Source organism: Sciurus vulgaris (assembly GCF_902686455.1).
Source record: "Sciurus vulgaris genome assembly, chromosome: 2".
NCBI lineage: Eukaryota > Metazoa > Chordata > Mammalia > Rodentia > Sciuridae > Sciurus > Sciurus vulgaris.
Window position 1 is genome coordinate 34,685,619 of NC_136462.1, and position 13,258 is coordinate 34,698,876.

General features: G+C 48.9%; 1 protein-coding gene across 1 annotated transcript; it reads left to right on the forward strand.

Annotated features, from left to right (window-relative positions):
- Positions 1 to 7,872: 7,872 nt before the first annotated feature.
- ZFP36L1 (ZFP36 ring finger protein like 1) lies at positions 7,873 to 12,936 on the forward strand. The gene is made up of 2 exons (XM_079127700.1): positions 7,873 to 8,084; positions 10,371 to 12,936. Exons 1-2 carry the CDS (start codon positions 8,028 to 8,030, stop codon positions 11,328 to 11,330), a joined length of 1,017 nt encoding a protein of 338 aa, XP_078983826.1. The 5' UTR covers positions 7,873 to 8,027; the 3' UTR covers positions 11,331 to 12,936.
- Positions 12,937 to 13,258: the final 322 nt, after the last annotated feature.

The following is a 13,258-nucleotide window of genomic DNA, read 5'->3' on the forward strand; positions in this document are numbered from 1 at the left end:
TTGTTTTCTACATAATTTAATAGTTTAACACATTTAAAAGAATTATTAGTCAGGCAGGATCATGCACACTTGTAATCTGAGCTACTTAGGAGTCTGTGGAGGAGGATCACAAGTTCAAGGCCAGTCTGGGCAATTTAGTGAGATCCTGCCTCAAAATAAAAAATAAGGCCAGGCACGGTGGCACTTGCCTGTAATCCCCAGCAGTTTAGGAGGCTGAGGCAGGAGGATTGCAAGATCAAGGCCAGCCTCAGCAGCTTAGTGAGATCTCTATCTTAAAAAACAAATGACAAACCCGTAATTTCTGTTTTAAGTTGTATATTATTCTGAGTGGTGTGATTAAATCTCACGATGTACAGGTGCATCCTGCCTAGGACTCAACTTTTTGTCAAAGGTATCCATGCTATGTAAACTACCTACCTGTTCTTCACTTAGCCATTCCAGTTATCAGACTGACTGGCGGTATCACAGTGCTTATATTCAAGCAACTTTTACCTAGAAGCCAATTCTATGTCACAATTTACCTCACTTTATTTCATTACATAGTCACTGTATTATCTCATACCACAAGAAGGGTACACAATACAATATTTTGATTTTATTATAGCATTTGGTATAATTGTTCTATTGCTGTTAATTCCTTATTTAATTTATGAATTAAACTTTATCAGAGGTGTATGTAGTTTTTGGTACTATCTGGTTTCAGACATCCATGGTGGGGTGTCTTGGAAGGTATTTCCCTTGAAGGGGGACTGCTGTAGTAATGTGGGAAAATAAGGGACAATATAGTTCTAAGGCATCTAGAAAATAGTGAAATAACAGAATGAAGTCCCTCCTCATTAATAATCACTTTAAATGTAAATGAACTAAACTGTCTTATCCGAAAACAGATTGGAGCAGGGGGAAGTGGTGCACTCGTGGAATCCCAGACACTTGGGAAGTTAAGGCAGGAGGGTTGCAGATATGAGACAGCTTAGAATAATTTAGCAAAACCCATCTTAAAAAAAAAAAGTACTCGGGGTGTAGGTCAGTGGCAAAGCACCTCTGGATTCAATCCGTAGTACTGCAAACAAACAAACAAACTAACACAATGAAGCCAAACCAAACCAATCAACTAACCAACAAAAACTGAACTTGCCAAATGGATTTTAAAACCATGATCCAACTGTGTACTATACATGAGAAACTCACTTTAGATCCAAAGGCACAAATAGATTGCAAGTGAAAGACAGGAAAAGATATTCCTGGGGCTAGGGATGTAGCTCAGTGGTAGAGTTTGTGCTTAGCATGCACAAGGCCCTGGGTTCCATCTACAGCATGCATGAGTGCATACACACACACACACACACACACACACACACACACAAACACAATCAAACACAATCAATGCAGATACTAAGAGAGCAGATGATATAGGTTTTATTTTTTATTTTTATTTTTTGGCACCAGGGATTGAATCCCAGGGTGCTTAACCACATCCCCAGCCTTTTTTTTTTTTTTTTTTTTTAAATTTTGAGAGACAGGGTTTCACTAAGTTGCTGAAGCTGGCTTTGAACTTGTGATCCTCTTGCCTCAGCCTCCCTCGTCACTGGGATTATAGCAGTGCACCATTGTGCCCTGCACATTATAGGTTTTAAGTAAAAAAAGTTACAGGAGACAAAGAGGGACATTATATATTAATAAAATTTTCGATACAGCAAGAAGATAGAATAATTACAAAATTACACACCTAACAACTGACCTGAAAGATATACAAACTTCTATAAAAAAACAGGAAATCTCAATGACCTGGGATTAGGCAAAGAGTCGTTAGTTGTGATACCAAAAGCATGATCCACAAAAGATAAAACTTATAAATTATACTTTATTAAAGTGAAAAACTTTTGCTTTGTGACAGGTACTTTGTTCAAAGAATGAAAAGGTGCAGACTTAGAAAATATTTGCAATTCACAAATCCGACAAGGTACTATCTAGAATATATAAAGAATTATCAAAACTCAACAGAGAATAAATGACCCAACTAAAAAAATGGATAAAAGACTGGAATGGACATTTCATCAAAGAATATATGCAGATGGCAATTAGACATATGAACTGATATTCAATATCATTGGTTATTAAAGATGCAAATTAAAACCACAATAAGACATCACTAGATACCTCTTAGAATGATGAAAGTGAAAAGCAGTGACAATTTTAAGTACTGAGGATGTGAAGCATCTGGACTCTCAGACATTCACACGTTGCTGTTGGAGATACAAAATGGTAAGGCCATTGTGAAAAGTGGCTTGGCAGTGTTTAAGTTAATTCTGGCATAGACTTACCATGTGACCCGGATATCTCACTCCTACTTATTTACTCTAGAGGCATAAGAACTTATGTTCACACAAAAACCTGTACACGTTTATGGCAGCTCTATTTGTAATGATCAAAAGCTGGAAATAATCCAATGTCCTTCAACAGGTGAATGGTTAAACTATTGTATACTCATACAGTGAAATACTATTTAACAATAAAAAGGAATGAACAAGTGATACAAACAACAACATGGTTAAATCTCAAAGGCTGTGTGAAATCATAAATTCTGTAAGATTCTACTTATATGACACTGTGGAAAACACAAAATTACAGTGATAGAGAACAGATCAGTAGTGCCACAGAGTAGAGATGGAGAAGGGCTTGACTACAAAAGGATGGTTGGAGGGAGTTTGGGGGCATGATGGAACTGTTCTATCCCCGGATTGTGATGGTATTACATGAATCTGTTTGTTAACATTCATAGATCTATACACCAGTCAGGTTTGGTGGTACACACTATAATCCCAGTTACTTGGGAGGCTGAGGCAGGAGGATAGCAAATCTGAAGGCCAGCCTCAGTAATTTAGCAAGATCCTGTCTTTAAAAAAAAGGGCTGGGACTGTGGCTCAGTGGAACAGTGCTTGCCTGGCAAGTTTATGGCAATGGGTTTGATCCTCAGCACCACATAAAGGTCCATTGACAACGAAAAAATATTTTAAAAAGTAAATAAAAAAAAAAGAATGGGTAAAGCACTCCTGGATTCAATCCCTAGTACAAAAAAAAAAAAAAAAAAAATTTAAAAATCTGTACACCATTTAAATAGGTGTTAAAAAATAAAATTACCAGAATCAATGTATGCTCACAAACTGAACTGACTACTCAATGAACATTCCATGAGGATAGATACCTTATCTTGGTGGGGGAGGTGGAGGTCAAGAATGTTCACAGAGGAAGTGATGCTTGAGTTGTTTTAAAGAATGATTTGGAATTGTCATGGGCCAACAGGATTTTCATGTGCAAAAGCCCTGGGGCAGGAGGAAGATGGCTTATTTCCTTCTAAAACTGACTAGAGCACAGGTAGTGCCCTGGGGGAAAGGAGGTTGGCGAAGCAATGACAGTGAAAGTCAAGGCTATAGGAAGAATCAGATTATGACTGGGCTAGATGGTTTATGCCGGCAATCCCAGTGACTCAGGAGCTTAGGCAAGACATCTCAAACTCAAGGGCAGTCTCAGCAATTCAATAAGACCCTGTCTCAAAAATGAAAAGGGCTCTGGATGTAGCTCAATGGTAGTGGGCCTCTGGGTTCAATCCTCAGTACAAAACAAACAAAACCCCCACCAAAATGGACTCAGATGACGGTGGACTAAGGGTTTGTCCTAGACAGGGCCGCCAAGCAGGTGTGGGGAGGTGAAGATGTGGGCTAGCCTGGAGACTCAACTCTGGAACATCTCTGTAGGGAAAGTAGTAAAACAATTGACCTAAGAATGAGGTTTAAATGTCCCACTTCAAGGCACTGACACCCTCCCAGGCCTGGAGTTGGCTGGATTCTCAGTGTCCTGGCAGGAGGTGGCCTGCTCCCTGAGGTGCAGTCAACGGTTCGGGACACCATGCAGTGCTGCCCATGCCTGCTGCATTGGCAGTAGACCCTCAATGCCCTCTCCTAGGCCCCGCGGTTCAGGAGGATGCTGACAGTTGATTGATGCCCACTCCGCGTTCTGAGGACTTGAGGGCTTTGAGAAGACAGGAGACTGGCTTCTGCTGTCTATCCACAGTGTCCCAGGGATCTAGTTGTTTTCAGAAATCCTTGTGACTATACTCAGGTATTTTTCAGCGAGGCGGCAAATTCCCATGGTTTCACCCTGACCAACCGGCTCTTCCTCAGGCTCACTTGAGGGCAGGAGTTAGACGAAAAGCCTGGGCAACAAAAGAGACTTCATTTCCAAAAAAAAAAAGAAAAAGTTCACAGTTCAGACTTGCAGAGCTAGGGTTTGGTTATTTGGTTCCTGGATCTCCTCTCCCCGCCCCCCCCCCCCCCGCCCCCGACTAAACTGTCCTGGACGGACCATTGATTATAAACCTTAATGTTTGTTACTGGCAGGGCATTTACCAAAATATGCAAATTCTTGGCCCCACCCCAGAGCGTCTGACTCACTGGACCTGGGTTCTAGCTGAAGAATCTGCATTCTTCAAACACAATAGGTCACCCTAACCCGGGTGACTCTAGGGGCCCAAATCGGTCGGACCTCCCTCTCTCTCTCTAACCCAGGGACCTCGAGGCGGCCCCAGGTAGCAGAGGTTGGAGGACAGGCAGGTCCCAATCCGAAGAACCTGGAAGATTTTGCAAACGACCCGAAGCTTGGGAGGAGGTGCAGCGCCGCTGGGCTCTTGGGGAGCTGGTGCATCGAGAGCCGCGGGTGACCCGTGGCGGGGGTCCGCGGCCCAGCGCTCGGCACACACTCCTATCTGCCAGGAGGTGAGCCCAGGCTCGGGATTTGCGGACGAACGTAGAAGCCGCGCCTCCTTCCTTTCGAGGACTTTCACTTTCCGCCTTTCACGCACTTTACGGCCCCACCCCCACCCAAGCCAAGCTACCTGGCCCGCCCCGCCCCGCCCCTCCCCGCCCCTCCCCTCGCGGACTCGCTCCCCGCGCATGGGGCGCGCGCGCAGTGGCGGCCCACCGCCTCCCGGTTGGAGGCTGCAGTGCAGGCGAAGGGGCGGCCGCGCTGGAGCGGGAGGGCGGGCGCCCTCGAGAAGGCCTCCCTGTCCCGGTGGCCGCTCGCGGGGGTTCCTGCCGGCCCTCCTGCGGGCACGTCCCGGAGGGGCCGCGCGCCCGGCCGCAGACCCCCGCCCCACCCGGGCGGCCGCGGCAGGGACGCCGGGTCAGCGAAGGGTTAAGGAGCTCGCGCCCTCCTCTCTGCTCTCTCACCCTTGGAAAGTCCCCTAAGTGACGTTTCAACCCGACAATTAAAAGAAGAGTTTAATTATAGAGACGGGCTCTGGGAGCTGGCACAAACCCGGGCGGTCGGCGGGCCGGTAAACAACTCGCAGCGAGCCGGACAGGCCGGCCGCCGCCCGCCCAGCCCGCGCCCGGGACGGGGGAGGGGGGGCGCGGCGCGAGTTGGACCGGGCGAGGAAATTCGAGGAATCGTCTTTCTTTTTGATAAAAACGACTTTTTAGTCAGCCCGGGGCGCCGGGGCCCCGCGAGGGTGTGGCTCGCCCGTCCCACTGCCGCGGGAGGGAGCGCAGGGACAGCCCGCGCCCCGTGGGGACCGGCCCTGGACCGGGAAGGTGGCCCTGCCCGCCCCGGGTCCCCTTCCCCCTCACTTCTCCACTCGCCTCCCGGGACCCCCAGCTGAGCTTCGCGAGCCCTCCTGAGTTAGACCCCAGCCTTTGCGGGGTGGGAGGGAGAAAGAAACCGAAATAACTTCACATCAGGACTCAGACGAACCTTGTGGTTTTAACGCTCACCCTGCTCTGTCCTGAAATCTGGAACTCATTACCTCATCACCAAGAAACTGCACGAAATGCACCCCCCACTTGTTGGAGCTGGGGAAAGGATCGAGCAACATCCCCTTAAGAAAGAAACCTATACACGCGAGTGATTTAAATTAAGGTGGATGGAAGTTATTTCCCTTCCTGGCGCTTGCCAGATTTCAAGGGAAGATGAAAAATGGGAGCGGGGGGGGGAGAAGCAACAGGCGGCTGGACAGCCGCGGCAGAAAAAGGGGCAGCAGCCTGATTAAAAATGGGGGCCATCAATTCAAGTCAGAGGAGGCATAAATAAAAGCAGACCCCATTGGGAATGACGAAGGTTCGTGGCTGCAGCAGAAGTTGTGTGTTTCGTAAAGTTGGGAAAACAACCGGATCTTAAAACAGTTGTGATTTGGAAGGTTTCCCTGGGTTTGCCCAGTGGTTGACGAATAAATAAGAAATGCAGTAGTGGGGTGTGTGTGTGTGTGTGTGTGTGTGTGTTTTGGGGGGGGTGCGACTCGAGCGCTGTGCTCCGCCCGCCCCATCCTTTCCAAAGAAACGTGCCCATAATGGGGTGACCTAATTACATTGCAATGGAACTCGCTCGCAGCCGCTCGGCTCACGGGGTTTCATAACAGACCCGGCGGCCTTCAGTGCTGGGAAGAAACGTGCGAGGGCCGAGGAGGCGGCCCTACCCGCGATTTCCGCCTAGGTCTTCACTCCAGCACCAGGGCCAAGGCGCGGGGAGCGGGTGGGGGACCCGTTAACAACTTTGTATTTGGGTGAATGGGGGGAGCATTCGAACTTAACGGGAAATAAGTACATATCGTTTTTAAAGGAGTAATAATTCATTGCGGGCCCTTCGGTTTCCTGGCTCCCATGTCCCCTCCCCCCAAAACAGCACAGGGTGACAAGCCATATGTTCCGTTCTCGTGGTGGCGGGAGAGAAGCAACAATAAGTTAAAAGTGTCGCCTCCCCCACTTCTTTACCTTCATTCTTACCGAAGTAACTTTTTTTTTCTCACTGTTCCAACGTCTGGGGTTTTGTGTGGGGAGGAGGAAAGTGGTTCGTTGCTCAGTGGATTTTTTTTTTTTTTTTTTTTCCTGCGGGGCGGAAGGGGTGCCGACGAAAGAGTCAGGGTTTTCTGTATTTAAAAAGTTTAAAGATTGGAGGCATGTAAGAAAGGCCACGCCTAGGTCTGCTAAAATTAACAGTCTTCCCGGGCGGTGGTCTTTTTCGCAACGCATCCCCCCTCCCGCCCACACCCGGAGAGCTCCGGCTGCCAGGCGAGCGCGAGTGTAGACGCGTGCGGCGAACTAAATCGTGCTGTCCTCGCCCCCGCCAGGCTAGGTCCTAGCAGGGGAAAAAAGTTTCTCTATTCCCCCCACCAGTCGGCCTGGAGCAAAAAACAAACAAACAAAAAACCCAAAAAACCATAAAACCCTAGACTTGAACGTTCTGGCTGCTCCAAATTTCCAATCTCCTTGCCTGGCCGGGTTTGCGAAGGGGAGCCCAGTGGGGACAGAGGAGTCGGGGAAAGGTAAGTTGTGCCGGCACTTGGAGAAGTTTCAATGGAGACTAGCTCAAGATGGAAACCGCAGCCCGGGCACTCGGGACAGGCTTCAGCTCCCGCTCACAAAAAGAGAAAGTCGAGCCCGCCTTCCTGCCCGACAAAAAACAACAACACAACAACAAGAACTCCGAAGGGGGTGGAATGAGTGATGTCACAGAGCCGCGCTCCAAGGCTGACAAAGGGGGGGCGATCCCCTCCCCCTCTGCGCCGCGCGGCCCCAGGGAGGGGCGCCCAAAGCGCCGGGGAGCGGAGCCCGCCGACTCGAAACTTTTCCTCTTTAAGAAAAAAAAGTTGTGCGCGGCTCGGAGTGGGTTTTTTTTTTTTTTTTTCCGCCTTCTTTCCTCGTCTCCCCTCCCCCTTCTTCCTTTTGAAAGTTTCTTCCCTCCCCCGCCCCCCCCCTCGCTTGACCGCATGGCTGATTCAACCTCAGTGTCAATCAACTTTTTTTCCTCCTCTTCCTCATTTAAATAAGTTTAAAGCTCCTCCTTCCCCCCCAGCCCACCAAATCTGAAACTTTATAAATTGGGCTTTGCGCGCCGCAGCCCGGGAGAGTCAGAAAGGCGAGGGGCGCCGGGAGCAGGCGTGTGGGACTCCAGACCGGAGAGCCGGAGGCTGCGCCTTCCCTGCACCGGGACCTTCACGACACACCAGATCCTCGCGCCCCTGCCCCGTGCGAGCTCCCACGATGACCACCACCCTCGTGTCTGCCACCATCTTCGACTTGAGCGAAGTTTTATGCAAGGTAAAGTGGGGCGGAGCGTTTCTTTTTCAGAAAGTCTTTTTCTTTTGCTTAAAAGAAGAACCTCTGAAAGTTAGGTTCTTGGGACGCAGCGGGTAGAGGGTAAAGAAGGGAGACGGCTCTTCTCTCCGTCCGCATTTCCCCACTTTGAAGGAATTTGACCCTGTCCTCCGCACTCTTTGAGTTTCAACAGTTCCCGGTGGGATTACATGTGAATCTGGGGAGCAGAGTTTTGGGGGGGCGAGGTTTGCGAGGCGTGGCTCTTGGGACTAGCCGGGATTGGGACAAGTTTTGGGCAACATAATGTGCTGCTTGAGCCGGGGTTTGCTGGACTACTCGTTTCCTCTGTATGCGCTCAGCACCATTGCCGGCCCTTGAGATGTTAGTGTTGCGTGGGGGGTCCTTCAGGGAAGTGAGTCTCGGGATGATGTCTTGCTGGGAGATTTCTCTCTCTGCTTTGAGGAAGTTGGGGATCTGCAGGGAAAAAAAAAAAAAAAGGCCAAGAGTTGATTCATAAAGATGTAGCAAAGCAAGTTTGCAGTGGGATTTGTGTCCGCTGCAGCTCAGCTGGGCTTCCTCCTGCGATAACAGATCGCGGTGCAAACTTTGGGGGTGAAAGTTGGTGGACCTGCTTACCTGGGTTGCCAGGCTGGTGGCTGGGGGATGCGTGACAAAATGCTGCCTGGGCTCCAGAATCCCCCTCCAGTAAGGACTTAGGGGGTCTTTCTAAACCGGGTAGCTTGTCAGCCGTGTTGAAAAAACAAGTTTTCAACGCGGAATGTTCTAGGAGTGTGGCTGAAAAGTACATAACAAAAGCTTAGAGATGTTGTTAAATTTTTTTCCCATCCCTCTCCCCCCTGTTTGAAAGGGTGAAGCTGCTAGGCTACTTTTAATTGGTGAAGTGTTTTGCCTTCTCTTAAACACGTCGGGTCATGTTGCTCTCTTTTCCCAGCTTGCTGCTCCTGTAGGCACAGCTGCCAAGGCCCCAGGGCTGCAGGGTTGGGGTGCAGGCACTCCGAGTAGCTGAAGAACAACATCAAAAAGTTTGAATTTTCAGTTTCCTTCCTTCCCTACCTTCTAAACACCACAAACCAGGCTGCTGCCTGAGCTCAGGGCTCTTCTCTGCCCGGCTCTCCAGCTCTTTGATCTATTTCTCTTTTTTCACCCCCTCCTCCCGGAGGACTTTTTAAATGAACCTCATTGTTGAGAACCAGCTCGCAACTGGGTTCCTGTAATCCGCTCTGTGGGGTGGTTGTGGTTACAGATTCCCAATCCCCTGCTGCTGATCCTTAGGGACCAACTTTAGAATTTGCACAATGACACCCACATGGGTGGGGAAGCCATCCCTCAGGTCCCCCACCGGCACCCTTTCCAAATCTTAGGTACAGTTTGGGCAGGTGACCAAGGCACCACTGGAACAGAACCCTGGCAGTGTTGCTCCCCCACCCCAAGTCTTCTCACTACTGCAGGGTGCTGGGTGGGTGTGGAGTGTGCCTCTTCCTTTCCTTCCCATCTGGGCTTTGCAGTTCTAGATTAAACACTGGTGCTCCTATCCAAGCCTCTCTCTCAGCCAGGAAACCAAGTGCACAGGCATCTTCCCAGTGATGGGGGTGGGGAACGGTGGGAGATAAGCCCATCCAGGGTACCCCTTCCAGGAGCCTGGGGCCATGAGTTTGTGTTTTCAGGTATCACATCTCTAACAACAACCTCAGATCAGGACCTCCTTCCAGCAAGAACAAGTACAGACAATCTATAAACCTGTTGCCAGGGGAAGGGAACACTTCTGAAGGAGGAAGTTGAGTCTTGGGCCATGTTGTCCGGGAAGGGGCTATCAATTAAGCAGGGACTGATTAAGAGGGGACTTGGCTCAGGTTTACTCTTCTTTCTGGGATTTGCCTAGTCGTGTTGGGGTGGGGGAGTATCTAGAGGGTTGCGCTTTGAGGAATCTGTTTGGGGGGCAAAGAAGTTGGATTTTATAGATAAAAATGATAACTTTGTTGATAGAGGATATGAAGGTGCATTTCAGGGGTTGGCATGGAGCAGAATGCACACATAAAATAATTGTTAGCCAGGGTTTGCAGTTTCTTATGCATGGGGCCAAAATAAACCTAGGTGGCTGGTGTGTGGGAGAAAGAGAGGGAAGGGGGCTTGAAGGAGCAGAGGTGGAGCTGGTTCTTTAGGGAGAAGGACATTTCAGATTGTGGAGGGGGTCATTCTTAGTGGGTGCCCTTCTCTGGCCTTGTGGATGTCCTCACTAACCATCTTTTTCCTTCTCTCTCTTCCCCCCAGGGTAACAAGATGCTCAACTACAGTACTCCCAGTGCAGGGGGCTGCCTGCTGGACAGGAAGGCAGTGGGTACCCCTGCTGGCGGAGGCTTCCCTCGGAGGCACTCAGTCACCCTGCCCAGCTCCAAGTTCCACCAGAACCAGCTCCTCAGCAGCCTCAAGGGTGAGCCAGCTCCGGCTCTGAGCTCTCGGGACAGCCGCTTCCGAGATCGCTCTTTCTCTGAAGGGGGCGAGCGGCTGCTGCCCACCCAGAAGCAGCCCGGGAGTGGCCAGGTCAACTCCAGCCGCTACAAGACGGAGCTGTGCCGCCCCTTTGAGGAAAACGGCGCCTGTAAGTACGGGGACAAGTGCCAGTTCGCTCACGGCATCCACGAGCTCCGCAGCCTGACCCGCCATCCCAAGTACAAGACGGAGCTGTGCCGCACCTTCCATACCATCGGCTTTTGCCCCTATGGGCCCCGCTGCCACTTCATCCACAACGCTGAGGAGCGCCGCGCCCTGGCCGGGGCCCGGGACCTCTCCGCTGACCGTCCCCGCCTCCAGCATAGCTTTAGCTTTGCTGGGTTTCCCAGTGCCGCTGCCACCGCCGCTGCCACGGGGCTGCTGGACAGCCCCACGTCCATCACCCCACCCCCAATCCTGAGCGCCGATGACCTCCTGGGCTCACCTACCCTGCCGGATGGCACCAATAACCCCTTTGCTTTCTCCAGCCAGGAGCTGGCCAGCCTCTTTGCTCCTAGTATGGGGCTGCCTGGGGGTGGCTCCCCCACCACCTTCCTCTTCAGGCCCATGTCTGAGTCCCCTCACATGTTTGACTCTCCCCCCAGCCCTCAGGATTCTCTCTCGGACCAGGAGGGCTACCTGAGCAGCTCCAGCAGCAGCCACAGTGGCTCAGACTCCCCCACCTTGGACAACTCAAGACGCCTGCCCATTTTCAGCAGACTTTCCATCTCAGATGACTAAACCAGGGTAGGGAGGGACCCCCGCCTCCACTTCCTTCTCCCCCACCCTCATCCCATACCCTCACCACTACCCACCCCATTCCCCACAACCCCTACATTAACAAGGTTAAGCTCATCCCCTTCCCCAGAACCTTGGAATGCCCCCCCCTCCCCTTTCCCCTCCTAACATAAGGACAAGTCAATTTGTCAGTAGCTTCCTCTGGCTTGAAACCCCTCCCTCAATTTTATCACCCACTCATCACGCATAACAGACAAGTCCCATATTTGTCAGTAGATGCCTTTTTTTTCCGGCTTAAGCCTTAAGTGCCAAATCACAAAAGAAAAAGCAGTAACAGTTTACAGAAGCAACTTAGTGCCTTGTTATCTAACTTTGTCACTGTGACTACATTACCTCTTCAGCGCCAGGGGGCACCCGTGGGCCTCCCGGAGCCTCTGCCCATGGGAGGGGGAGGGGGGAGACCCAGAACCAGCAGCTCCCCCCACTGGCGACCCAAGCGCACCTTCCCTTCCTTTGGTCTCCCGCACACTTCCTCCTCTTCCCAGTAGAGAGTTGTCCCCTCCCTTTAGAAGAGTCGTTGCCGGACTTGGGTTTTTGGGGAAACTTGTCTCGAGATTCAAAACCTTTTTTCTTCCCAACCCGGACCCCTGTTGACTAATCTTGCCTGGGTTTGTGTAGGTCTGCAGGAAGGAAGGCTGAAAAAGCAGTGAAGATTTTGATATAAGTGGGACTTTTGTGATTTAATCTTTTTTTTTTTTTTTTTTTTTTTTTTTTTAAGTGGGGAGGAAGGGGAAGCTAGATGGACTATGAGAGACTTGATTTTGGTGCTAAAGTTCCCCAGTTCATATGTGACATCTTTAAAAAAAACAACAACAGAAAAAGAGAGAAAAGCTTAAAAAAAATCATGTAAGGGGTGAGCAGTTAATGGTATTCATTCCACATACAATATCTGTGTAAAACGATTTCCTGTAGAAGTAGCTTTAATGGTTTTTGCTCTAGAATACGGTAGGTCTACCCTTAGAGCACTCACGCCATGCTTCTTTCCCTGGGTTTTAAACTTCATATAACTTTCAGAAATTGGAGAGCAAAAAATTTTGCTTGTCACTGCACATCAATATAAAAAAGCTTATTTAACTTATCAAAACGTATTTATTGCCAAACTATGCTTTTTTTTTGTTAATTTTGTTCATATTTATCGGGATGACAAATCCATAGAATATATTCTTTTATGTTAAATTATGATCTTCATATTAATCTTAAAATTTTGTGACGTGTCTTTTCCTTTTTTTCCACAGTTTTAATATATTATTCTTCAACAACATTTTTTGTAACTTTACACTTTTTTTGGTTATTTTATTTTAAAAAAATGAAAAATTAATTTAAAAAAATGCAAAAAACTGTTGGATTATTTATTTTAGAAATTCCCCCCTTTGTGTTGGACTGCAAATTGAGTTTCTTTCTCTTTAGGCCTTTCACAGCTAGGACTGAGAATGTATGTAAAAGTTCTGTGACAGTATAGAAGGAAAACAACTTTATGTATAGCTTCTAAAAGGGAAAAAAAAAAAAAAGAAAAAAAAGAAACCCTTTGACTTCCACGTGCCCATCTCAAGACATTCCGCTCGCAGATTTGAGGTTCTGGATTCCAGGTTTGGAGTTTTCCAATGTTAGTGTAAACAGAACTGGCGCACACACACATTAAGATGAATGTAATTATTATTCCTCTTGCTGGTCACTACCGTCGCTTTCTATTTCTCTTTCTTTGTGTGAATTTATTTAAAAGAAAAAAAAACTTTTTGTAACGACTATTTGCAGTTTAAAAATCAATAAACCCCGTTTTTCAAGAAACTGATGGTGGGGCTGGTCTTCCTTGGCTTGTGGTTTGACTTAGCCTGTAGGGCTCCCCAGACCTACCTTGCATTGGTAGGAGGGGC

Bases quoted from the DNA above. Each gene is read 5' to 3' on its own strand.
- ZFP36L1 (XM_079127700.1), top strand. From the start codon at position 8,028: ATGACCACCACCCTCGTGTCTGCCACCATCTTCGACTTGAGCGAAGTT. The intron at 8,085-10,370 runs GTAAAGTGGGGC...TCTTCCCCCCAG, and splicing joins TGAGCGAAGTTTTATGCAAG to GGTAACAAGATGCTCAACTA.